Source organism: Malania oleifera, chromosome 3 (genome assembly GCF_029873635.1).
Source record: "Malania oleifera isolate guangnan ecotype guangnan chromosome 3, ASM2987363v1, whole genome shotgun sequence".
Lineage (NCBI taxonomy): Eukaryota > Viridiplantae > Streptophyta > Magnoliopsida > Santalales > Ximeniaceae > Malania > Malania oleifera.
In genome coordinates, this window is record NC_080419.1 from 38,719,004 (window position 1) to 38,746,585 (window position 27,582).

General features: G+C 36.9%; 1 protein-coding gene across 3 annotated transcripts in view; it reads left to right on the forward strand.

Moving 5' to 3' along the window:
- The window catches only part of LOC131152292 (DNA mismatch repair protein MSH1, mitochondrial), a 144,168-nt gene that overhangs the window by 17,697 nt on the left and 98,889 nt on the right, over positions 1–27,582 (forward strand). For 2 of the 3 annotated variants that reach the window (XM_058104105.1, XM_058104108.1), the window contains exons 4-7: positions 662–737; positions 896–1,015; positions 12,450–12,497; positions 13,721–13,785. In XM_058104105.1, coding sequence (XP_057960088.1) covers positions 662–737; positions 896–1,015; positions 12,450–12,497; positions 13,721–13,785 — 309 coding nt within the window. The remainder of the gene's footprint in view (positions 1–661; positions 738–895; positions 1,016–12,449; positions 12,498–13,720; positions 13,786–27,582) is intronic. The other variant, XM_058104107.1, reaches the window with a different exon arrangement.

The following is a 27,582-nucleotide window of genomic DNA, read 5'->3' on the forward strand; positions in this document are numbered from 1 at the left end:
ATTTACCCGGGCTTGGGACTGGCTGTGTGTGAAAAAATTAGGACATTAAGTGCATCATAGGCGGAGTTTAAGACAATAACAAATGATTATTCGAAATATATCGGCTTCATTTTCTGAAAAAAGAACTTACAAGATCTGAGTAAGTATGACTGATTCGTTTGTTTCAATTTTACTAATTTGTTAATCCAAAAACACGAAAAAATTGGCATTGAGGTTGTGTTTATGTTGAGTCTATGAAAATTGAGACTTTTTTTGTTACTGATGCTAAGTTGATTGATAAATCAGATTCTGAATGTGGTGTCAAGCACTAGAGTTAGAAGCTAGTTGCCAGAAGTGAAGCTCTGGGCTGGGAAGGAGAGGAAAGACTTGGGCACCTCTGGCTGACTATCATAGGCATTGCTTATGCAAGGGGAAATAAAATTTTGCATTTAGGGAGATAATTTTTGATACAAATAATTTATTTTCATACATTTTTTCTGTGAGTGTCAGCCTAAGGAACAAAGCTTAAATGCATTTTCTGCTCATACCTTGTGGTCTATTGTTTTTGCTGGATTGCAAAATCTGCTTTCCCTCTCTCTCTTTCTCTCGTTAATATATTTTATTTTTTGTATGCAGTTTAGGCATAAATGTATCATTGTGTGTCATTGTGTTTTTACTGTAGTTTAAAAGAAGGATCACTGAACTGGGAGATGTTGCAATTTAAGTCAAGGTTTCCACGTGAAGTTTTACTCTGTAGAGTATGTTATTATCTTCTTTCCCTTAAATTCTATATTTTGTTTGCATTATTATTATTTATTTTCTTTTATAACTCATTGAATGTGCAACGAATCCATTTTTCCTGACTGATGGTCAGCATTGATCAATAATGGGTTCAGCAAGCCTTTCTTCTTCTCAGGTTGGTGATTTTTATGAAGCTATCGGACTCGATGCTTGTGTTCTGGTTGAATATGCTGGTTTGAATCCTTTTGGTGGTACACGTTCAGATAGTATTCCAAGAGCTGGCTGCCCTGTTATGGTACTAATTTTCTTGTGGATGTTTGTGTCAATCTTTGTGTCGACTGAAACTTTTTTTTTCCCCAAGATCAGTAAAGAGAATTTGTGTACAGTGAACTTTAAGACTGTAAGGTTCTGCTATACCTGATAATCTGATTCACTGCATTTCTGTAAGGGATAAAATTATATGCCAATTTTCATTTTGCTAATGCCCTAATCTTAAATAAATTTGGCATTGGTTGTTTAGTTTAATGACGTTTTACCATGGTTACCTGTACTTGAGTGCTGTAAATAATAGAATGTTTGGAGATTTAGACAACATGTATATTTTTGATAACTAAATGAATGTATTAAGAGGGAGAGAAAAAAAAAGAAGAACTGCAAATAAGTGGTGAGTCATACATCCTCAAAAGAAGAAACAGAATAAAAAATGAAATAAAGGCTTGGAGGGTTTTAGGTTTAGGAAGAAGCCTAAGGGGAATAAAAAATGTTAAAGTGGTGGAATTTGGAGATGTTAGAGTGAAAAATGTCAATAATCTGTGTGAATTGATGGGATACAGATTGAGGAAGGGATTTTTGTCGGGGGAGTTAAGTGGGTTCCTCTGAAGAATGAGTTAGAGAGTGCATACCAAAGGAGTTTAGGACTTGGAGGCAAAAAACTGAGTTTAAGTGGGTTAGTGAGTGGGGTTGTAACTCAATTTTTTTCACTAGGTGGCTAATGGGCAATTGAAGCGTAAATATTAGAGAATTGGAGTTGAGCAGTGAGGAGGTTGCGAGTGATGTTGGGCTGATACTATGATAGCAGAAGAAACTACTAATTTATATAAAAATTTGTAACTGAAGAGGACTTACAAAGGCCAATGATTGAAGGATTGGATTGGAGTTGTTTATTGGGGGAATTCAATATCTTGGTTGGAGAGGCATGTTGAGGATGTCACGGCGGTGGTTTTTAGCCAAGAGAGGGATAAGGCCCCTGGGACAGATGTTGTAGCAGAGCTTTTTCATTATTATTTTTTTTTTCAAGAGCGTTGTGATGTGATGAAGGAGGATTTGGAGGAAGCTTGTGATGCTATTTTAGTGGCTAATGAGTTCGGCGAGGATTTTTAGAGAACATCTCTTTTGTGTGTTTGTGTGGCAGTGGGGTTGGAATCCATCTCAGTGCATGTTAGCATCTGTTTGCTAACCTGTGCTATTCTGGCTTGATTCATCCTCTCCGTTAATTTCTTTTCATTCTGATCTTCATCTGCTGTTTGATGAATTAGTTTGAAGGCTGCTTTTGGAGGTTTATCTTCATTGTAACTGGTTTTTCTGTGATTCTTGTGTTGTTTGAAGGATTCTGTTTTGGGTGTTCTTGGTTGTTCTTGATTGCTTACTTGTGCTTCAGGTGTTTAGATGAGCATGTAGTCTGAGAATTGAGGATGTCTTTTCTGAGGCAGGAACTGGAAAACCTATTGATATAGGACAACAACAGAACTTTAGGAACAGAGAGAGAGGGAGAGAGAGAATTACTGGGAGGGCATTAGAAGAAGAAGAGAAGAAGAGAAGAAGAGAAGGAAGATAGGCTGCTGGCAGCAGAAAGAACAGAGAAGAGCAGAACGGAAACAGAATTGGAAGAGAGGAAAGAAGAAGAAGAAGGGGGAAGAAGAACAGGAAGGAAGAAGGAGAATAGGAGAGGGAGAGTTTGCACTAGAGAGAGGGAGAGGGGGGAACTGAACAGGAATCCTGGATTCAAATCAATAACTGTTCCATGCAAGACACGGTCACACTATTATATACTCAATGCTAAAAGAAACACAAAGAATTGATGGATAACTTCAACTAAATTAGAAAATTATGAAATAATCCTAAATTAACTAAAATCTAAATTTACTATTTTAAAACTAAATCCTTGATTTCTAAATCTTCAAACAAAATATGGTCACCTAGAATAATTCCAAAGCGATTCTCTATCAAATATGGATTTGCAGCCATTAGAGAGTGTGGGGGATATAAAGGGGAGGAGAGGGGAAAAGGATGGAAGAAGAAAGAAGGAAGAGAAGGATGGAGATGTAAGGTTAACTTTAATTCAAATTAATCAATAACCTTCTCCTACATTGCTTTCACAGACTATTTATAAGAAAGCCTCTAACGCAAGAAATTACACACACCCTAAAATGACATGAAATTACAAACACGTACCTAAATTACATAGATATTACAAACATAATCCTATACTAATTAAAAATTTAAAATAGTAAACATATAATAAATTATTGACTAAACCCAACACACCATTGACCCAATTCCTTTGTATTGGTCTCCAACAAGTGTTTACCCATGGTTTGGATTCTTGTCCTACATCAAATCTTCCCCTGGTTGGAAAAAATTCGGTCTTGAATTTTGAAATTTTGGAGTATCAGAAGTACGAAGCAAACTTGGACTCATTGATAGCTGGTGCTTGAGTGATGCAAGAAACTTCAATCGGTTTGCAGCACCATGGACTTGAATTGAGAATGAACATATTGGGAATGCCAAACTGAAGAATGGGAAAGTTTTAAAGGTCTTGGGTGTCTTCAAACACATGTATTTCCTTCTTGTAGTGTCTTCAATTTGAGTAAATTTGATGTGATCAATAATGTTAGATTCTTTGTCTTGGTTGGTAAAGCAGGATTCAATTCTTATTGTTATAGTGAAAGACATGTTTGTTCTCATGTCCTTGAATAACACCCAAATAATCCAAACAAGAAGAACTAAGGAGTAGATGGCCATATTCATGTGTATGGTATCATAAGAAACATTATCAAAATAGTCACCCATTTGGATAGGAACCAAAGATCTTTCACAAACATGTGAAGTAGAGTAATCAACCCAAAATGTCTCAGAAGGCTCGAGGTAAGGTTCTTGATGAAGTTGCATATATGTGTCACCCTAGTTATAAAGGCCACATTCCTAGGGCATCTTCCATCAATGATCATTTTGCAAACATTTTCTCCACCCTTGTGAAAGGTTTGAAAAAGCTGGAAATGTGCACAAGGTTTGGCAAATGGCATTCCTTTCTCCAATAATTTGTCACCATGTTGCCGGATTTATACATTTATACTGCTACTATATATCACCAAAAGCTCTTAACACAATTTGCCCCCAAGTTTGACTCTCAATTTCTCAAGAATCATCTTCAATTCACATTTAGTTTTGAGACCAAGCAGAAATTAAACAAATTCATAAAGAAAATGCAAGATGAATGGAGGAAAGGGTAGTTGAACAAAGATTAAGGCTATAAACGAAGGTCTCTAAAAAATCAATTTGGTTTTATGCCTGGCAGATCTACCATAGAAGCCATATTTCTTTTAAGAAGATTAATGAAAATGTTTAGGGAAAAGAAGAGGGACTTGCTTATGGTATTTATTGACTTAGAGCAAGCATATGATAGGGTGCATAAGGAAATTCTATGGTGGGTTTTACAAAAAAATGTGTATATAGTAGGTATACTGATGTCGTTAAGGATATGTGTGATGGAGTAATGACTAGTGTAAGGGCTATAGATGGAGAAACTAAAGAATTTCCAATCACCATAGGTGTACATCAAGGAACTGTTTTGAGCTCATATCTTTTTGCTTTAGTGTTGGACCAACTGACTAAGAGCATTCAAAATGAGGTTTTGTGGTGTATGTTGTTTGCAGATGATATTGTATTGATTGATAAAACTATGGGCAGAGTAGAGGTTAAATTAGAATTATGGAGAGAAGATTTGGAATCTAGAGGCTTTAGGATAGGTAGAAATAAGACAAAATATATGAAATATAATTTCAGTAATGTTCGGAGGAATATTGGATATAAAGTTAAACTTGATGATAATGAAATAAATAGCACTTGTAGAATTTGACACCTTGGATCTATTATGCAAGTTGAAGGCGAAATTGAAGATGATGTAATGCATAGAGTTATAGTAGGTTGGGTTAAATGGAGAAGTGCTTGATGTGTGCTTTGTGATCGTAGAATATCCTTAAAATTAAAGGGGAAGTTTTATAGGATGACTATAAGACCAACTATGCTATATGGATCAGAATATTGAGCGACGAAGAAACATAATATCCAAAAAGTAAAAGTTGTTGGGATGAGAATGCTTAGATGGATGAGTGGTATAATACTGAAAGATAAATTAAGGAGTGAACATATTCGCGCTAAGTTAGATGTAGCTCCTATAGAAGATAAGATAAGGGAGGGACAACTTAGATGGTTTGTGCACTTGCAATGTAGGCCACATAGTGCGCTAGCAAGGAAGAGTGAGTTAGTTACTGTGGGGGGTAGTAGAAGGGGTAGGGGTGGACCTAAAATAACTTGAAATGAGATAGTGAGTAAATTTGTCAAAAGAAATTGTCCACGATTGCATAAATTGGTTCATGATTGCATGAATTGGCGGAAAATGATTCATATAGCCGACCCCACCTAAACCCTAATTGTCACAGCCACCATCAAAACCGAAGCCTAAATCCCTAAATCTGCTGCACACTGCATGTCTACCATCATAGGAGAATTTCCAGCAGTAATATAGCCCTAAAAAACAGCCAGCAGCTGCTAGAAGCTAGAGCAATCGCTAAAAACTTTCTGGGCGACACTGCCAGCTCAGGAACACAAAATCCAGTATAAAGTTTGCAAATGCAACACCATAGTCACCCGCAGACACTGCCGATCTGCCCCCCACTAAAATCCCATTTCTAGACTGCCCACAACACGCCCTCATGCACTGGTCGAAGGCTGCCAGGGCCGGCCCCATGCATCGGCACATGAAGCAAATTTCAGGCGTGTTTCTGGCCTGAATTCATCCAGCAGTGTTCGAATCGCTCTATAAACATATTATTGAAGTTTTTCGTGATGTTTTTTTGTCCAATGATCTCACATTTTTTTGTTGCTCTTGTGCGACACCCAATGAATGATTGTTTGATGCTTCCCTAAACTGTTTTTCAATATTTATTGAGGTTATTGGGCCTAAAACAGTGGTATTTTCTGTGTTTTTGATTCGTTCATTGTGGGCTTGTGGTTTGCATTGGTTGCTGAAGGTTGTGTATGTTGGGATCGAGTTGGTGAATTTGAAAAACATGTTGTCTGCTGTGTATTTTTGATCTATTGCTCTGTTGAGGTCATATGTGTGTTGGGATGGAGTTCCCAAATCCCAATAGCGTGTCTCCTTCGTCAGTTACTTGTTCGAGTTAGAGGAGTATTCTAGGTTCATGCAGTATCTGACATCCCAACAAGCATCTCATCACATTGCATCTTTTGCTTAGGAAAGTAGCCATAGTGTTTGTATGTCATTCGGTATCTCTTCCACTAGTCCTTGGGTTATTGACTCGACTACTACTAGTGTCACCAACTTATTTTCTACTCTTGAGGAGTCTAAAAATCTACCTTAAATTTCCCTTGTTGATGGGTCCACTACTATTGTTAAGGGAATAGGAATAGTAAATCCTACTCCCTCCATTTCCCTTTTCTTTTGTTCTCTACATTCCTAAATCCCCTTTTATCTCATGTTAGTAAAATTACGAAGTTACTAAATTGCTCTATAACCTTTTTTCCCGATTTTGTTCTTATTTAGGAGCTGAAGACGAGGAAGACGACTAGCACAGGACGCGAGGCTAGTCAACTTTACTATTGTGAGTCACTCTTTTCTCCTATTTCCTGTAGGGCCGCTGCCGCACCATATCAAATATATTGTCACCCTTGTCATCCATCATTGGACTAGTTAAAAAAATTAGTTCCTACTTTGAGTTCCGTGTCTATCCTTTTGTGAGTCTTGTTAATTAGGAAAGTATCATTGTGTTCCCTTTGTCTTTTGAGTTAATAAAAGAGTCGTTAGCCCTTTTATGTTAGTCCATTTCGATGTTTTGGGTCCTAGTTGTGTTATGTTAAAGTTGGGGTTTAATAATTTCTTACATTTGTCGATGACTACTCTAGAATGACTTGGTTGTATTTAATAGAAGATCATTTAGAGCTGTTTAATATCTTTTTTGCCTTCTATTCTCAAATAAGGACTCAATTTGATTTGCGAATCCATATCCTTTGTAGTGATAATGCTAAGGAGTACTTTAGTACACAATTCATTACCTATATGACTAACTCTGGCATGATCCATCAATCGTCTTGTGCCCACACTCCACGACAGAATGGAGTTGTGGAGCGGAAAAATAGACGTATTCTTGAAGTCGCTAGAACCATATTGTGTCAAATGAATGTCCCTAAAGTTTTTTGGAGTGATGCTATGTTCACTGCTTTCTCTCCTATCAATAAAATGCCATCTTCTATCATTGGTGGTAAAATCCCATATTCAATATCTTCCCTAAGGCTCCTTTGTTCTCCCTTCCTCCTCGTATATTTGGCTATGCGTCCTTCGTTCATCAATTAGGAAGGGATAAATTGGATCCTCGTGCTATCATATGTATTGTTCTGTGTTATTCCTATACTAAAAAAGGATTTCAATGTTATAGCCCTAGTTTACATCGATTCTTTATCTATGCTGATGTCACATTTTTTGAGTCTACACCATACTATTCTGATTCCTTGAGTTTTGTTGACTTTGACGAGAACCTTCCTCTACCTAGCTTTCTTAATACTAACTTATTTCCTTCTTCCAGTCTTCCTACATCTTCCTCCAGTTTGAGTCGTTGTCACTTGGATTGTCCCAATCTGCAAGCGTGCACATGACGACTTAAGGGAAGAGAGCCTCCTCTAGCTTCCACTTCTCTATGCCTCCAGTTCTCTCTTTAGATGATCCTCTTCCTCAAGTGGTTGATCATCCTATGGTTGTTTGAAAAGGTAAATGCACTTGTACCCAACATGCAATCTTTAATTTTTGTTTCTTATGATTTATTGTCACATTCATACCATTGTTTTGTTAGTACTCTGTCTTCTGTTGCTTTTCCAAAGTCTATTTCTGAAGACTTGCCCCATTTGGGCGGAGGAACGCAATGATATAAGAGATGCATGGGCGGCATGAGAATGATACATGGGATGATACATGGGAGTTGGTACCTCCTCCTGATAAGTTTGTGGTTGGTTGGTTGTTGGGTGCACACTATGAAGGTGAATCCAAATGGTTTCATGGCTCGATTGAAGGCCCGCCTTGTTGCTAAGGAATATACTCGAGTGTATGGCTTGGACTATTCAGACACATTCTCCCCTATCACCAAACTTGCCTCATTACATTTGTTTATATCCTTAGGCACCACCTATCATTGGCCTCTACACTAGTTAGATGTGAAGAATGCTGTCCTACATAGTGATGTTTAGGAGGGGGTCTATATTGAGCAACTAAATAGGTTTGTTGCTCAAGGGGAGTCGGGCTTAGTGTATTGACTCAAGAAGGTTTAAAACAATCTCCTAGGGCATGGTTTGGTCAATTTAGTGCTATAGTACCCGAGTTTGGCCTTCGACGGTGTGCAGTAGTAGTCCATTTTGTATTTTATCGTCATACTCCATCCAAAAGGATTCTGCTTATTGTGTGTGGATGATATTGTGATTACTGGTGATGATGATCAAGGTATCCAGACCCTAAAGCATTTATTGCAGACTAAGTTTTAGATGAAGGATTTGGGCCCATTGAAATGCTTCTTGGGTATAGAATTATTGAGATCTCGTACAGGAACCGTCATGTCATAGAGGAAGTATGTTCTTGATCCTTTAGGTGATACTAGACTGTTGGGATCTAAACTCATTAATACACCTTGGATACTAATAGTAAGTTAATGCCAAATATGGTATATGGGTAATTTGTTGCCTAACCTAAGACGATATTGGAGACTTGTTGGAAAGATGAATTATCTCATGATCACTTGGCTACATATATCTTTCACAAAAAGTTTTGTGAGTTGGTTTCTTGATTCTCCGAGAACAAGTCATTAGTATGCAGTAATTTGTGTCTTGAAATATCTAACAGGCGCACCTTTGAGAGAGGTATCTCATATTAGGATCGAGGTCACTTTCATATTTAGGGATATATTGGTGCAGATTGGGTTGGGTCACCTTTCGAGAAAATATCCATAATCAGGTATTGTATCTTTGTTGGTGGAAATATGGTTTCTTGGAAAAGTAAGAAACAAACTATGGTTACCCAACCAAGTGTTGAGTCATGGTATAGGGCCATGGCTTATACTACATATGATCTTGTTTGGCTGAAGAGCATGTTGGAAGAATTGGGTTTTCCACATTCTTAGTCTATGGAGCTGATGTGTGATAATCAAGTTGCCATTCATATTGCCTCCAACCTGGTCTTCCATGACTGGACAAATCACATTGAAGTTCATTGCCATTTTGTTTGGGAGAAACTTGTGTAGAAGCTCATTACCACCACTCATTTGAAGTCTGATTTCTAGTTTACTAATTTATTTACTAAATCCGTGGGAGGTGCTCTTTTTAAATTTATTTGTAACAAGCTAGGAGCATATGATATATATGCTCCAACTTGAGAAGGAGTGTTGATGGTTATCTTAGTCATTTAGCATTATTAGTGTGTTAGTGTCATTGGTATGTACTTTGACATATATTATAAAGGAGAGACCTATCATTGTGATTTGGTTTTCCATGTTACCTAATTATTCAACATTTTTCAAGGGAGTTATAATGCAGATGGATGGGGGAAGCTCTTTTGGTGCTTTGAAGTTTTTTTTTCAGCTTGTGAAGAAAGAATTTTAATCAATTCAGTATTAATTTTAGGGTTTCAAGGATGGATATTCAATGGTGATTAGGAATTGGAGTGATAAAGAGATTGGGTTCTTTGAGTGTGATGGAAGATTACTTTTGGATGAATTACGTACCTTATATGGTTGTTATTTAGACTCTTCCTCTTTCAGATGATGTTTCTTATGTGTCATGGACTTGTAATATTGATAAGGAAGGGGTGCTTTTGTTTAGGGACGAACAAAAGATTTTGGATGTAGTTAATGGTGAAGAAAAGGAGACCAGGAGCAAGCTCGAAGGGAACTATCAATTCATTTATCTCTAGAGGAGGAATTTAATGAGAAGAACAATGGGTCCAAGATCTAATGGACACTGCAGCCTGATCCTGCTGGGTGAGAGATTAGGTTAGACTTTGGGAATTTAATGAAGTCAGTTTAAAGAGAGATGGTTTAAGATGCTCAGCAAATTATGAGAAGAAGGGTCTGGAGAGCGGTTTCTTGATTAAGTAGTTGCTTTCTTTTTTCTTTTCTTTGTGTGACTTAATCTTGAGAACATTTTGTCCTTGTGTATCCTGTTCTCTCTTCCTCTCTCTTTCTTGCTCTGTTGGAGAATTTCTTTTGCCATGAAGAATGATACTTCATTTCTTAAAAGCAGAATGTGTCACCAAAGAAAAAGAAGTTGAAGAAAGCATAACATGGCATTGATTGATATTTGGTAAGTAGATAGGGAAAAAATATTGTGTCTTTTGTGTGAGTGAAGAGAATTTGGAGCTCTTAAGTCTGTACTAATGAATTTGCCTTTCCTACTTGAGGGAAAGAGCAACAAGATCATTGCCGGCTGCCTCCTAGAAAATTGAGTACATTAGAATTTATATAATATAATGATGTTAGTTTATCTTAATTTTTATAATATATATATAATTTTGTTATAATATTATTCATTTATTTTTTAATGTTTATTTTTATTATTGTTATTCTTGTTGTTGCAGTTGTTGTTTTTATTGCGTTTTTTTGAATTGTTTTCAAATGGTTTTTCTAGTTTAAGTCATTAGTTTGGATTTTTTTAATGCAAATTTTCAATCAAATTATACATTGTTTAACAAATTTCTCTCTCTCTCTCTGAGAATATCACATTAAGTAATCAAATTATTCTTAATTTGAATTATTTGTCCCACTTGTATCTTTTGTGTGAAACTTTTTGTGCTTTAATTAATTTCAATATTTCTATCATTTTCCTTCATTCTTACTTCGTGTATTGTTGATTGCAAAGTGTGTAGTATGTCACATTTTCAATTTGCTGATGAGTTTTCAATTTATTACTACTGGTCAATCAAGAAAACCTCTCTTCGAAGGGTGGGAAATTTCACTCAACCTGAACCTACTTGAGCATAAACTGGTTTAGCCTCCTGACTTGCCAACCTGAATCTAGATTAGTGTAAACTAATTATGATTAGTTCATCTTTTTTATAATGTATTTTTTTTTACAAGTAAAATTGCTGCTTTTGACATGTTCTATAACAACTACAAACCCTTTGGCTATTTCTCTAATTCAAAGCCTGGATCCATTTTCCAATAATTCATCATTGCTCCTTAACTATTATAGAAATGCATAATAAATTGCCTTGTTTTAATTTCACAGGGTTAAATTTCTGATTGATCATAGACTACCTTTTTATTTTTGGTAAATCTAGATGACCATGTTATTGGTCTTGAACTGCTGTCCCGCTTCAGTTAGCTTTACCCTACCTTTGTTTGACCACAGTAAGTACCTTTTATTAGCTTGCTTGTGCTGGACAAGGATGGTTGTCCTCTTCATTGTTTTAGCCTGTAGGATTTCTTGTGCTCATTCACTTTTTTTTAGTTTTCTTAGGTCTAGTTGGTTTGGATGAATAACCTATAGCTGATTTCTGAACTCCTTTGGGTTTTGAATGAGGATAAGGTGAAGTGGATCCTATATCATTGTGGAAGGAGACTGCTATGTTGTCATGATCTAGTACAGTGAATATGTGATCTGTGGAGAATTATTCATATTTTGAAAGCAATATCTGATCCTGTCTTATTTTCTCTACTACATTTTTGGGCTTTGAATTGATTTGTTGGCTTTAGGTTTCCTTCTGCTGTTTTACTGCTTGGAATTGCATTCCTAAATTCTTAGTATTGTGATTCGACCATGTTCTTTGTCTTGAACTGCTGGCCCACCTCAGATAGCTTTACCTTACCTTTGTTTGGCTGCAGTAAGTACCTTTTATTGGCTTGCTTGTGCTGGACAAGATGGTTGTTCTCTTGATTGTTACAGCCTGTAGGATTTCTTGTGCTCATTCATTGTTTTTTGTTTTCCTAGGTCTAGTTTTTTTGGATGAATATCCTATAGCTGATTCCTGAACTCCTTTGGGTTTTGAATGAGTATAAGGTGAAGTGGATCCTATATCATTGTCAAAGGTTACTGCTATGTTGTCATGAACAAGTGCAGTGGATTAATGATCTGTGGAGAATTATTCATGTTTTGAACGCAATATCTGATCTTGTCACATTTTCTCTACTCCTACAGTTTTGGGCTTTGAATCGATTTGTTGGCTTTTGTTTCCTTCAGCTGTTTTACTGCTTAGAATTGCATTCCTAATTCTTAGTATTGTAATTCTACTCTTGGATGGCCATGTTTTTCCCTGTTCTTGTCCATTTCTGTGTTTTGTATTTCTTTGATTCTTCTTTCCGCATTTTGTATTATCTTATTCAACCATCCCTTCAAAATATTATGTTATTCTTTGATAATCCCTACTTTATTGCATTTTGATTGAATACTTCTTTTCGCAGAACCTACGACAAACTTTGGATGATTTGACAAATAATGGGTATTCGGTTGTGAGTATACCAGTTCTTTGTTATTAGTGTAATCTTCTGTGTTGTGCATTTGTTTAAATGTTATACTTGTGCATTTTTCATTTTTTATGATTTCTTTTGTTTATGTAATTAAATGGATAGCATTAAAGTTCAACATGGAAACTTATTTTCAAGATTGAGTTTTTAACCACCATCCTCTTCCCCATAAAAGAATAAATAATAAAATATAATGAAGGCTGGGTTGTTTTCCTACCTCTTTTACACTTGATTGGGTTAGTTGATGCATGAATTGCTGTTGTATTGCCACTCAGAAAGTGATAACATTAGAGGAATCCAGACTTCTGCTTCTATATAAAAAAATATCAAAACATGAAGTAGCAGAAAAAGAAGGGCAGAAGGGTCCCTGAAATATATTCTAACATCCCTTTATCTTAGTTGTTTGAAACTGAATCTCAGTGAATAAGAGGAAAGGCAAGGTATTAGGAAAAAAGCCAAGGATTTTAAGCAACATCAGTTGTCACAAATGAAAACACCATATGCCAAATAGAATCTGTGTGATTTCTTGTCTTCTCTGATGAGTCTGGACTCTGGAGGCCTTTGCACTGGCAAGAGACCACAGAAGTTAATTCTTGAAGAAAATTGGAAATGGCTTCGTCTATTTGATATAGCCTTCCAATCTGTTTTTTATTCCCAAAGGTGAATGAAATCTCTTTTGTATTGCATATATTTGGGTGCATTATAAGCAAGGAAAAAGCAATTGTATATAGTCAAATGATTATTAGGTCTGGTTTGACACCTGAAAAACTTAATTTTTCTTGAATATTTAAATAAAAAATGCAATTTTCTTCTTATATGAAAATAGAGACTGAAAATTTTCCAAAAATGGTTTATCTTAGGGGTTAGGGCCTAAGGTTTTGAGACCACCCCTTTGAGGTAGCTCCTCAAAGGGAAAACCTAACTTTTTCTTTTTCTATGCACACTTCAAGAGCTTTTAATTTTTTTTTTAATGTGATTACTGTAGATCTTTTCTTACTATTTATTTCCTAACTTCCCAAGGGACCCAACCATTCAAAATAATTTTATTAGAAAAATGACTTTTTCATTATATCTTAATGTTGAAAATATCTTTTATTCAGTGTTACCTTAGGAAGTTTTTATGAGGGCATGTAATGCTATAGAATATGTATATATATATGTAAGGTTTTATATACTTCGTTGAGATGACTGTGTTTTGGTCCTTGCAGTGCATAGTGGAAGAAGTTCAGGGTCCAACTCAAGCTCGTTCTCGTAAGGGCCGTTTTATATCCGGGTAATCACTCATTTAATTTTTTATTTACTTCATGAATTGTTTGCACATTAATATGTTATTGATTATTTTAAGCTGTTTGTGATGGTGGAAGTATGGTGAATGCAATAATTAGTAAAGCTTGCTTTGGTGATGTCATAGAGAGATTAAAATTTCTCGTACATTGAAGAATGCTATTCTAGATTAATTGAATTTGTAAATGAATTTCATTAAATTTTTGTATGAAGAATTATGGAGTAATTTAAGATGTAAAGTACATTTAGATTGTAATGTATACATTCACAACAAATGTGGGTAGGCTCTTTGAGAGGTATAGGATAGAGATTATTGGTGGTTTTTGTTGCTTTATGGTTAACTATCCCAAGCTTAGGAGGGGAAGGGTTTTTATGGGAGGAACCTTATGCTATTTGTGGGTTCTATATGTTCTCCGAATTGGTCTAGGTTGTATTTTGATGTTATTTAGGCACTCTTCTAGAAACTTTGGGGGTGAGGGGTTATTTGAAGTATGAGAGGTTTTGATAACTTGTAAGGGAGTGAGATTTATGTGATATTACCTTGTTCGAGTGCATAATTACTTGGTTTTGGACTGTGATACCTATGGCTACTCGGATTGACATATTCCTGTTTACTTTAGAGTGGGAGGGGGGAAGGTGGGGGACATGTTTCCTAGTTTATTTTTTGGAGATTTTGTAGAGGGTGGTCTCTGATCATTATCCTATTAATATTGATTCTAGCCTTCCCACATGGGGTGCCATTCCTTTTAGATTTGAAATTCGTGGTTGTCTCATTATTCTTTTGCACAAGTATTTAAGGATTGATGGGAGGAGTGTTCTATTGACAAGTGGGAGGGTTTTAGTTTTATTAAGAAGCTGAAGTTTCTGAAGGAGAAGTCGAAGGGGTGGAATGGCAAAGTCTTTGGTGGCGTGCAGGTTTAAAAAAGAATAAAGAAGATATTTTAGGAAATAGGCTATCTGGATGGGGCAGAAAGTTGGATGATAGTGTAGATGAGGAAGATTTTTGTTAAAGAATTGGAGGTTTAGAGAAGGATGAGTATTGGGGAGTGTTTATATTGTTAAGGATCATGTGGTTATTGGGGAGGAAATTACTCAGTTTTTAGGCGTCTCTATGCAGAGGAAGTTAATGATAGACCTATAATACAAGGGTTGGATAGGTGCTTGATTTCTGAAGATAACCTTTTCTGTCTAGAGGAACCTTTTGAGGAGAACAAAGTGAGGAGATCAGTTTTTGGGATGGGTGAAGAGAAGGCTCTGGGGTTGATGGGTTAACCATGGCATTTTTTGAAGTTACTGGGATGTGGTCAAAGTGACATCATGAAAGTTTTTATTGAGTTCTTTCCTCATTGGTGCTGTCGGATGGAGCTTTACTCTCATTACCTTGGTGCCTAAAAACAATCAATCCTTTAAGTTTAGGGATTACAAAGTTTTGATGAAGTGCCTGGCTAATAGGCTTGACCACTGATACCCAATCTGTCTCAATTTGTGGTAGGGAAATCTTGGATGCAGCTTTGGTGGCTAATGAGGTAGTGGATGGGTTAAAAGAGAAGTGGGATTGCCTTAAAATTGGACTTTGAAAGGTTTACAACCAAGCTTGTTGGAGATTTCTTGAGTGTTGCATAGTGTTACTGCTCAAGTTGGATTATGGGTTCTTGATATGGTGTTGGATAAGAAGGGGATTTGTGTGAAAATGTAAAATTTGGATTAGGATAGCCTTTCTTCTATGATGTTTTCAGTTTTAGTTAGTGGAGAATCCATGTGCTGGTTTAAAGCTTATAGAGGTGTCAGACTTGGGGGGAGTTAGCATTCTGCTTTGTCCTAGTTGTTGATGTGTTTAACAAGATGTTTGGCAGAGGGTTGGATTGGAATGCAGTGCAGGGAACTACGGTGGGGTTTGAAGAACTGTCTAATCTACAGTTTGCTGATGACACCATTCTGTTCTTTTCTGAGGATGTAAACAGTTTTCTAATGCATCAACCATGTTGCAAGTTTGTTATAAGTTTTCGAGTTTGAGTATCGAGTCATCTTAGTCGTAGATTACTGGTATTAATTTTGATTCTTGTGTGTCCCATTATGCCTTGGTAGCAGAGTCTGGTACTTTAGATTGACTGGTTAGGAATTTTTGGGCTGGAGTCCTAATTCCTTCCTATGATTGACAAGGTTTCTAGAAGGTTGGAAGGGTGGAGGGGTTCTTGAATTACTTTAAGGGGTAGGGTTACTTTGATTCAATCCTATCTTTTGTCAATTCCTTTGTGTCATTTATTCTTGTTTAGGATTCTAATGCTTGTAGCTTGTTAATTAGAAAAAGTAATGAGGGAGTTCTGATAGTCTGGTGTGGGTTTTAGTAAGAGAGATCATTTGATCAGGTGGGATATGGTGTTTAGTTGTAAGGAGGATGGAGGTTGGGCCTGGGAAATTTGGTGTCTAAAAACATCTCAGAAAATTGGTTATGGCATTACGTCTTAGAAACTAATTCCCCTGTGGCATAAGGTGATATGTAGATTGTGCTTCAACAGAATGGGTGGGATGTAAAGCTGGGGTAAATGTTAGCTGCTCTAGTCCTTGAAAATTTATTTTGCGGGTTTCTCATTCGTTTTTTCAACTAGTGACATATTAAGTTGCTGTTGATGAGAAGACTCAATTTCAGGAAGATCTTTATATTGGGGAAGCTCCTTTCTTTCTAACTTCCCCCTGGTCTCCATGATTTTGCCTTTGTTACTTTCTTCTTATGCAAGAGGATTTACCTTCTTGGAATTTTCATTTTATTCATAACTTGAATCATAGGGAGACTGATGATCATATTCTTTTAAACAGTGTACTTGATTCTTTTCATCCTCTGGTGGGGAGGGATGTTTTGGTGTTGCGAATGTTTTTCCTTTGTTTTTGTGTTGCTCTCTCTTTGAAGATCTAGAATAAGTTGTTTAGTGTTTAGGAACAACAGATTTGTCCTCTATCTCTAAAGAGCGCGTCTCACATCCTCAGTGGGTTTTAGTGATGGGAAGGCAAGGAAGGTGTTATAGAGGGCATGGATTTTCTATCGTTTGGTGTTTTTGGTGGGAACCTAATGCCATAATTTTCAGGGGTTCTTCTGTTGCTCTTGATTATTGTGGAGTAGGGTGGTGTTTTGGCACAAGGCTATATCGAGTGGTCTGTTTAGACTAGAGGCATTTCTAATTGACTAGTAAGGGACTAGTGTGCTGCTATTCTCTAGCCTACTATGTTTGTTTTGATTATTTATTTAATTACTGGTTTTTTTAATGTCTTGTTTTCTCTTTAACTGGAGGATGCCTTATCCTCCTTGTTGTATATTCTTTTTCCATTTTCTAATATAATCATTTATTTATTAGAAATAAAGATCTTAGATTCATTGAATTATGTCGCTTGGTTACTTTTGACTAGAGGCATTTCTAATTGACTAGTAAGGGACTAGTGTGCTGCTATTCTCTAGCCTACTATGTTTGTTTTGATTATTATTTATTGACTGGTTTTTTTAATGTCTAGTTTTCTCTTTGACTGGAGGATGCCTTATCCTCCTTGTTGTTTATTCTTTTTCTATTTTCTAATATGATCATTTATTTATTAGAAATAAAGATCTTAGATTCATTGAATTATGTCGCTTGGTTACTTTTGATTTGATAAGATATTTTAGAAAATCAGTGAACTGATTGTATAATTCATATGGGTAACTGGAACCTAGAACAGAGAGATGATAATGTGCTGAAAGGGTAAGAGAGAGAAAAAAAGATTAATTAACAAAGTTAGACTGTGTTTGATTAGTACGTTTACACTGATCAATGTTCTGATTAGTGGCAGCCATTCTTTTTTTTTTTTTTTTTCGAATTCATTGGGAACACGTCCAGAAGCAGAACTTATTGCGAAAGGAAAATGTACAATGCTATAAAATATGGAATTAAAGAAGAAATGATTACCTAGCTTTTTGTGTCCAGATAATCTAAACTTTATCACAACTGAGCAAATGTTTTGGACAATTGAATCGATGTTGAAGGTTATTTGCTCATATAGTAGTCTGTTTCTGGCTCTCCAAGTTTGATAAAAGGTGGAATTCCAGGCTTGATTATAGAGAGCTTCTGTTGGTGAGGTTCCCAGTGAAGCCAGCCAGCTTGTGGCTTCAGTCCAATCAGTAAGTTGCATGGGAATGTTAAAGGCCGATCCAACCCCATTCATTACCTGCAAGGTTTTTGGGCATCTAAAGAACATGTGATCTCTGTTTTTAGTCTCTGTACAACAGAGCTTGCAAAAGGAAAATTAGGCTTTTCCCCAAGAGACCAGCTTCTCAAGGGTTGTAAGTCTATCTCTCTGCATTAACCAGGCCACAAAGCATGTTTGGGGCTTTTATGCCTGATCTATTTCTCCCAATCAACAGGGGCAGCAATGGTTACATAATGGATTTTATGGATAATGATAGTGTACTCTGCTATAGCTCCGGGAGAAAGAGTCACAAATATAGCAGCAGCCTCCAGTGTGTGGCAGCTGCTACAGCGTGACTTGCCATTTTTAGGGGACTGTTACAGCACTAAAACTATTTATTCAATTTTATAAATGTTTTGTCTTTTTTTTTTTTCATTCCCCTTTTGTACACTTTTTTTTTCATAGACAAACACAAATCCCACTAGGTGAAGTCTGCTACAAGAATCCTTTTCTGCCAATTACACTATTGTGGGAAATTTCCTCCAAGGCTCCAACAACTTAAGGTCTATTAATTACTCACTATCTCACTCTTAAGTTATTTAAGGTCTATCCCTACCACTTCTACTGCCACTAACAGTAATTAGTTCCCTCCTCCTTAGTGGTTCACTAATTGGCCTATGTTGCAGATGCTTTCTAATGTTATACCACTCATCCATCTTAGCATTCTCATTTTAGCAACTTTTACTTTTTGGATATGTTTTCTTAGTTGCTGAACATTTTGATCCATGTACATAGACGGTCTTATAGCTGTCCTATAAAAATTTCCTTTTAATTTAAATGAAACCTACAATCACACAACTATCATATTGCTCTGAAAAGTTTTACACTGGCTGTCTGCTAACAAATGTGACCCTCCTCTACCGGGCTTGGGACTGGATGTGTGAGGAGATTTTGGACATTCAGTGCATCATGGGCAGAATTTTTTAATTGATAAATAAAGATATAATATTAAGAAAAAGGGAAATTACAGGGAGTGGAGGACAAGAAGCCTTCTTAAATATAGAAAAACAAAAACATAAAGGGGCTAAGAGACTACTATGACAGCAAACCCCTCCAATCTCTTTTCACATTCATCAGGTGCGCCCTAAAAAGCAAACCAAATGCCAAGCATAAGAGTGATGGCAAAAAAAGAACTCTACTCAAGAACGCTGTAGACATCACCCTTCCATGGAACATTCTGAAGTTAGTTCCCAACCAAATACACCACACTACAAGAGAAGTAGTGCACCTCCAAAGTCTTTTCTCCTTCTTACTACTAAAGACTTCAAATTTCTGAAGAAAAAAGCTCTCCAATGAAGAAAGGCAAACACAATGCTCTCCAAACACACCAAAAATATCGCACCACATGCCTCGTGAAAAATGACAATGCAAAAATAAATGTGCATGTGCTTCAGTGCCTTGGAAACACAGAACACAAACATTTGGAGATTAAGGCTTTAATAAGTCTTCAAACCTAAACCAAATTGTTAGTAATCATGTTAGGAACAGGCCAAGTCTCTTCTGAGACATCTGATAAGAAAGAAGGGGCAGACCAAGTAAAGGCCTTGATTTTGTATGGAGGCTTAGGTTTCATATCGAAATTCCTAGCCCACAGAACCACATGCAAGATGATGAAAAAAGATATACAAGTAAAATCCTCAGAACTCACTGTTAGATTACTAATTCATATAAAAGCTTAAGCTGTTAGTTTGTGGGCCAACTATGTATATCAGGCCTTGAGACTCCCCTGCTAGTGCAGCCTGACAGCATGTTGAGAGATAATAAACAGCCCATTATAGTGAAAAGAAAAAAAAAAGGCCGTAACCAGTGCACAAGACTCCCACTTTGAGTGGCGTTTGGGAGAGGTGGATGTCGGCAAGCCTTACCCCCATTTTTGGAGAGGCCGCTTCCAAGTCTCAAACCCGAGACCACTTGTACCGAGGCGGAGGCACTTGTCATCGTACCAAGGCACGGCCTCTACACCCATTATAGTGAATAAGATAATTCTTAACAAACAATAAATGCAGGCAACAAGACTAGAATCCAGGACCTCCTTGAAACGTGGCTCTGATATCATGTTAGATTACCACTTTACCTAAAAGCGTAGGCTGTTAGGTTGTGGCTAACAATGTATATCAGGCCTTAACACCATCTAGAATCCAAACCCTACAAATCATTAGTATTCATCTTGTTAGGAACATACCAATTTTCTTATGAGACATCTGATGAGAAAATCATAGACCAAATAAAGGCCTTGCTTTTGTATGGTGTCTTTGCTTTCAGATTAAACTGGATTGCCAAGAGAACCACATGTAAAATGGTAAAAAAAAAAATTACAAGTAATCCTCTGAACCCTTCAAAACCCCAACCCTGTGATGATGTCTACAAGAAGGATGAAAAGAATCAATAGCCCCTAACAGCTTGGCAATATCAAAGGTGGCAGGCTCACTCTCTCACTCTCTCAAAAGCACCCTATGCAACCTCTGGTTTGCTTCATTTTCCTCCTCCCTATTCCTTTTTTTTTGTTGCCAAAAATTGGGAAACATTCAAAATTGATGTTTCTTTGGGAAAATACTTTTTTTTTTTTTTTTGGGGGGGGGGGGGGGGGGGGGGGAAGCTTTAAGTCCCATAGTTGAATGGAATGTAGTTCGGCAACCAATCCAATCCAAGAGGTTTGGGAAAATACTGGGGTTGGGGGGAGCTTTAAGTTCCATAGTTGAATGGAATGTAGTTCGGCAACCAATCCAATCCAAGAGGCGGACTTAGTCTCAAATTTCTCACTTTCTTCAACAAGGCCCTCCTGGTAAGTGAATGTAGAGATTCATGAATGAGAAGAAGTTACTTTAGAGAAAATCATTGCTTTAAACTATAGCCTCAAGGCTGGATTTCCCAGTCCTATGGGGTTAGTATTTGGAAGTTGATCAGGCTCTGGTGGTAGGATTACTTCATTCTTATCCACATCCATGTTGGATATGGGAACAATACCTTCTTTTGGCATGACAGCTGCTGTGGTTAATGCCCTCTGGGTTTTCAATTTCCTACAATATTCACTCTAGCTGGCAACAAAGATTCTTTTCCCAGTATGCATTTGACCATTCTATCAATGGGACAGCCTGGGACATACTTTTGTTAGAAATGCTCATGATCAGGAGCTTGAATCTTTTGCTGATTTCTTCATTTATTTTTCTAGGAATGCCCCCATATAACTAATCTGGAAGTGCCTTTATTGAAGCTCAATCAAAAAGGGGTGCTTCATGGTCAGCTTTTTCTACAAGCAGCTGGACAGCCGTTCTGAGGCCAGATTGATTTCCCTTGAAAAGCCATTTGGAAAACTCTTGCACCAACCAAAGCTGTTTTATTTTATTTTTGTTTTAGAGGCAACTTTGAGGAAGGATTTTTCTCAATAATCTGCTGTAAATGGGGTTTCACCTTGGTTAATATATGCCTTTTCTTATCTTTTTTCGTAAAGTTAATGCTGAAACTGTTGTTACTGCTCCACTGCCCCTGGACTGGAATCTTTTGGAATCTGGCCACTGCTCTTTCAGAACAGCAATGGGTCACTGCCGAATCTGTGGGAAAGGAAATCTGAGCTTGGAAGGGTTATTTTATGAATAGGGAAAGGAAAAAAAAAGTCTTGCCCTTGATCTCTCTCATGATTTTCTGGATTATGTGGAGAAAGAAATGCAAGAGCTTATGAATGAATTTCTACTTCTTCCATGAGAGTGCAGCTTTACAGAGATGGTAAACTATGGAGGTTCTGGTGGTCAGATCTGGGAAACTTCCAGTGAAACTAGCAGGAAAAAAAATAGTGAATCGGCGAAAATAGAAAGTGCTAAACTAGGAAAAACAATTCTACCAGATGTTTGCGTCCTTTGTTTGGACTGCAATACTTGATAGAACTAATGGTAATGATGTGCTTCAGAAGAGAAGGCCTAATAAGGCCCAACCACCGGATGTTTGTGTCCTTTGTTTGAGTATTGGAAAGACTTGCTTACACTTGTTTCTTCATTGCCCGTTTACTTGGGCTATCTGGAATGAATTTTTTGGTATATGTGGTGAAGACTGGATTTGTCCCTTCACTTGGAAGGCTTTTTGCTCTATCACATTTAGAGGTTTGGGAAAAGGGAAGGATAGGAAAGCCTTGTAGCATTGCACTATTATGGCTGTTACTTGGAGTGTTTGGTTGGAGAGAAACGCCAGAATTTTCAAAGGGGTGGCCACAGCTAATAATTTGGTTTGGAGTAGAGTGGTTTATATTGTGTCTTTGTGGGTTTCGGCTAATGGATGTTTTCGTCATGTCTCTGTGGGAGTCCTGCAGCGGGACTGGTTGGCTCTGCTTCATTGATTTGGCTTTCAGATTATGATGATCTCTGGATGTAATTTTTGTTATTGTTGTAAGGGGGAGGATTTCTTATGCTCCTGGTTTTCCTTTCTTTTTCACATTTTTCTTTTGTTGTACATTCTTATCTCTTCTAATAAATTTATTTGTTGATCAATTTTATTTATTTTATTTTATTTTATTTATTTATTTATTTTTATAAGTACGGTAAATTGCAGCAGACCATGCCAATTTAACAACCTCTTCTCTTTTTGAATTGCCAAGACCAGACAACCATACCAGATTTTGTATTCCACTCCTTACAGATTTGGAGCACCCTGAATTCGGAACAAACACTGGTATATACTTCTTGAGTGACATCGCAGTCAAAGAACAGATGACATCTAGTTTCAATTGCTATACCACACAATCTGCAATTAGAGTTATTTTCTTTCCCCCATTTTAACAGTTCATGCAATGTAGATAGCCTGTCTCAAATGGCTAACTAGCAGATAAGGGAATGTATTGGGATAGAATATTTTGTCCAAATCAGACTTGCCCAAGATACAATGTGGTTTTTGAGTCTAATTGATTCCAAAGCCAAAGAAACTGAGAATCTATCAATAGTTTTAGAGCCCCAATTGATCATGTCTTTCTTTGTGACATTGGGATTAAAATTTGTTGCATTCTTAATTGACAGCACATTCTGAATAGGTGTAGGTCTTCTGGGCCAAATCCAGTTCTGATAGCTGATTAAATTTTCAGCCTCGGCAAACCTTGTAATTCCCAGATCAATCTGCAAATGGGTGCCAAAATGATCAAGAAAAGGCCTGTAAGGGTGCCAATTTTCATGAGAAAAGTAGAAGTTGGGGGCAGTGGTTAAGTGGAATAGGGTTTCTTTGTCAGCTGCCCCATGGGTGTGTGATTGCCTTTCTAAGATTGGAGCAGTTCAAACAGAATAAATGGTCTGAAGGATATTGGATTGGGTGTTGACCAAATCCAGTTGAGTGAATCTACAATTGAATGGAAAAGTTATCCAATTTTATTTCTGGGACATGAAAAAGCTGAGGTAGCAAGGTTTGTTGATGGGTTAGAATCCGGTTCTGGACTTGAAGGAATCAGATGGAGTTGGTCAATTATTGGGAAGTAGTGTGGAGGAGAATCTTGATGAGATCTGGTTTGAGGGTGTCAGTGTTGGAAAATCTTAAGACAGAAATCTGAAAGGGTTGGTACGTTGTTGCAATTGCAGTGGCATATTAGCAGTTGATGGTGGAGCTGAGGTAACTATTACAACAGGGCAGTTAGGGTTTCATAGGTTGGGTTGGCTAGAGGGGAAGGAGGTGATGGTGTGCAAATGGGCTGGACTGGGCTAGGAATTTATACACTCTTTTGAATTTGGGTCAGCTTCTGGGGAGAATGGGCTCAAGTTCAATTGTAAGTTATGAGACTGATTTTATGCCCACTTCCCAGCAAGGCAGTTGTGGTAGTGGACAAACTCGACATCAATCTCAAGCGTTTTCATTGGGGTTCTCCTTTGGTTGGCATTTTCATGTATCTGAAATCTGAAACACCTTCAAATGTGATTTGAAATGGGACTCGACAGGTGCAGCTCCTGTTAAAAGAGGGTGGATGAACTTGAGAACATTCTAGTTGCTTCAATTCAACGGTGAAATAATGAGTGATGTTGCTAACAAATTACCAGTCCCTATTTAGAAAAGGTGAAATACAAGTTAAGAAGGGATGTTTTGGTGTTGATGACAATGCTTTGGATACATTGAACAAGATAAGCTCGAAGCTGCTTGTTCCTAGAAGAAGAATTAAAATAATGTTGTAGAGAGAGAACAAATTTGGAGACATCCTTAAATAATGGAGGAGGGGCCTTAAAGAAGGTTTTCCTTGACATTTTGTTTTTCTTTTTATTTATTTATTTATTTATTTTTGTGTCTCTATTTTTTTTGAGGATGTACTGTCCTCTAATTTGTATCTTCTTTTTCTCTCTTTAATAAATTTATTTATATTATCTTTTAAATAAGAAAAAAAAGATATATTTAAAAAGAAGAAAGAGATTAGAAGCTAGGCGAGGACACGAAATCCTCAAAAAATTAAAAATAAAAATAAAAAGAGAGAGAAAACTAAAACTCTTAACAAGAATTAACCAAGAAAACTCCTCTTTGAATCCTTTCCCTCATAGTTCAACAAGAACTTCGAATTTTTGGTTCACTCTGGCCATTCTTCACCTTATTTTTAGCACCACCATGTTGAATTTTGCGTCCTCCAGATTGGGGCAGCTGCAAGCCCATCTTATCCATCAATTACTAAGCATCTAAATCCTTCCCAATAATCTCCTCCACAGGGGTGGACAGAACTCCATCTTTATGCAGTTCCTCCAGTAAAGTTACAGAAGCATCAACCATATTTTCTAAGTTGTTAATATTGAATTTAGCTTCTGCTCCAACATACAAAAGAGCTAAATTTGCCCCCAAATTGCAAGGTCAGAGATGGAAATTTGGCCTGCTCCAAGGAAGGAAATTTTACTGAGGGCATTTGCTGTCCAATAGAATTATGAAGTGAACTTTGGGCTTGATTGCTAAAAGGAACATCTTCTAACCATAAATAATCCACCTTCCCTTATCTTATTTACAAGAAAAATTCCCCAGCTACAGCACTGAAGACAAACCACAGGCGATCCATTGTGCTGCTGCTAAAGACACCCTAATCCATCAATTTCGTAGAGGATTTCTTTCAAGAAACAAAACCAATCCACCTTTCTCTATTTTCTCTAGATGCAGATAGTAGGATTCCCCTTATATATGGACAGTCCGTTGAGATCCACCTTCTCTCACAGCAAGCAGGAGGCTTGGTTAATCGTAAACCAGATAAACCAAAGACTTCAAGAGAGGAGAGCGGGCAGAAAGTGAACATGTGCATACTTAACTATCCTTGAATATTTTATTATGGAAGACAACTATTTTAGTAGGTTGAGCTGTTGAACAAAGGGACACAAAACACGTTGAAAATCTTATTAGGAAGAGCTATGAGCTTAAATCATCCAAGTCTATCAATATAGACAAGGTTGTGCATGCTTGAAAAACATTCGTAGCTGTTGGACCCCCATCCCACTATATAATGTGTGTTATTCTCACTTTATGGTATAACCACTATTGGTACATCATACTGCCTGGCATCAAGGTTTTAAATTTCAATCTTGACTATTTCAAAGCTTCAAAAGTGCTGAAAATTTGATAAAAAAATGTCGAATTTCATTTTCAAATTTTAAAAAAGAAAATGATGGAAATTAGTAGTAAAGCATAGGAATATTTTTAATCTTAACTTTAGGAATTGTTAATAGATATAATGATGCAAGTTTTAGAACTATGAAAGTATAAGTAAAATAAGTCAATGACTTCTGTCATTCTGTGTGTAAGGAGCAATAATACAGTGATCATATTAAACATTCAAGTAATATGTATGAAATTCACGAACCAGTTTAGTAGTTATTTGGTTGGCCGCATTGCTTAAAAGCATGCTCCTGAGTAATGAATTTTGGATGTGCTGAGATTTTGATTAAAATGACTGACCGAACTTGGAAGATAGGTCTCTCCTTCTATTTGTAATACAAATCAAATACATTCTAATGACAATAGTACATTTAGTACCTCTCTCTAATTAACATACGAATAAACTAATAATACTAAAAGACATAAATAACTTTTAACACTCCCCATCAAGTTGGAGCATAAATATCATATGCTCCTAGCTTGTTACAAATAAATTTAATACAAGCACCCCCCAAAACTTTTGTAGACAAATTAGCAAGCTGTATATAGGACTTCACATAAGCGGTAGAAATGAGCTTTTGCACAAGTTTCTCCTGAACAAAATGACAATAAACTTCAATGTGTTTCGTCTGCTCATGAAAGACTAGGTTGGAGGCAATATGAAGAGCAGCTTGATTATCACAGACCAACTTCATGGGCTGAGAATGTGAAAAACCCAATTCTTCCAACCTGTTCTTCAACCAGACAAGTTCACAAGTAGTGTGAGCATAGATTTTGATTCAGCACTTGACTTGGCCACCACTATTTGTTTCTTACTCTTCCAAGAAATCAAATTACCACCAACCAAGATAAAGTACCAGGTTGTGGATCTTCAGTCGAAAGGCGACCTAGCCCAATCTGCATATGTATATTCATGTATATAAATGTGACGCTGATCATGATATAAAGACCTCTCTCAGGTGCACCTTTGAGATATCTCAAGATGCAAATTATTGTGTCCCAATGACTTGTCCTTGGAGAATCTAGAAATTGACACAACACTTGTTGCAAAAGATATATCTGGTCGAATGACTATGAGATAATTCAACTTTCCAACAAGTCTTCGATATTGTCTAGGATTAGGCAATAAATCACCAATATCTGATTCTAATTTCCTAACACAACTGGTTTGGATGCTAACAATAAATTTCACCCAACAGATCAAGAACATGCTTCCTCTATAACAAAATAGTTCCCATACGAGATCTAGATACTTTTATTCCCAAGAAGTATTTCAATAGTCCCAAATCTTTGGTTTGAAACTTAGTATGTAGAAAAAGTTTGAGACTTTGAATGCATTATCTTCATCATCTGTAATAACAATATCATCCAGTGATCCACACACACAACAAGAAGGATTATACTCGATGAAGTATGATGATAAACCATAGAATGATCCACTACACACCATAGAATACCTCACTCAAGTACTATAACATTGAAACGATCAAACCATGCTCGGGTAGACTATTTTAAACCATATAGTGCCTTCTTGAGCTGATAAACTAACCTGGATAGGTGGTTGCTCCATATAGACCTCCTCGTCCAGATCACCATGTAAGAAGGCATTCTTCACATCTAATTGATGTAGAGGCTAGTGACAAGTGGTAGCCAAGAGATGAATAGATGTACTGATGTAAGTTTTGCAACTGGAGAAAAAATGTTAGAATAGTCCAAACCATATACTTGAGTATACCCTTTAGCAACAAGATGGGGCTTCAAACGAGCCATAGAACCATCAGGGTTGACTTTCATAGTGTATACCGAGAGACAACCAACCAATGACTTGTTAGGATGAAGAGATACCAAGTTGCAAGTGCCATTGCCCTGTAAAGCATTCATTTTTTCAACCATAGCATTCCTCCAGTCAAAGTGCGCTAAGGCTCCTGAAACAGATTTAGGAAGGGCAGTAGATGATAGAGTAGTTACAAAACAATAACAGGAGGGTGATAAGAAGTCATAG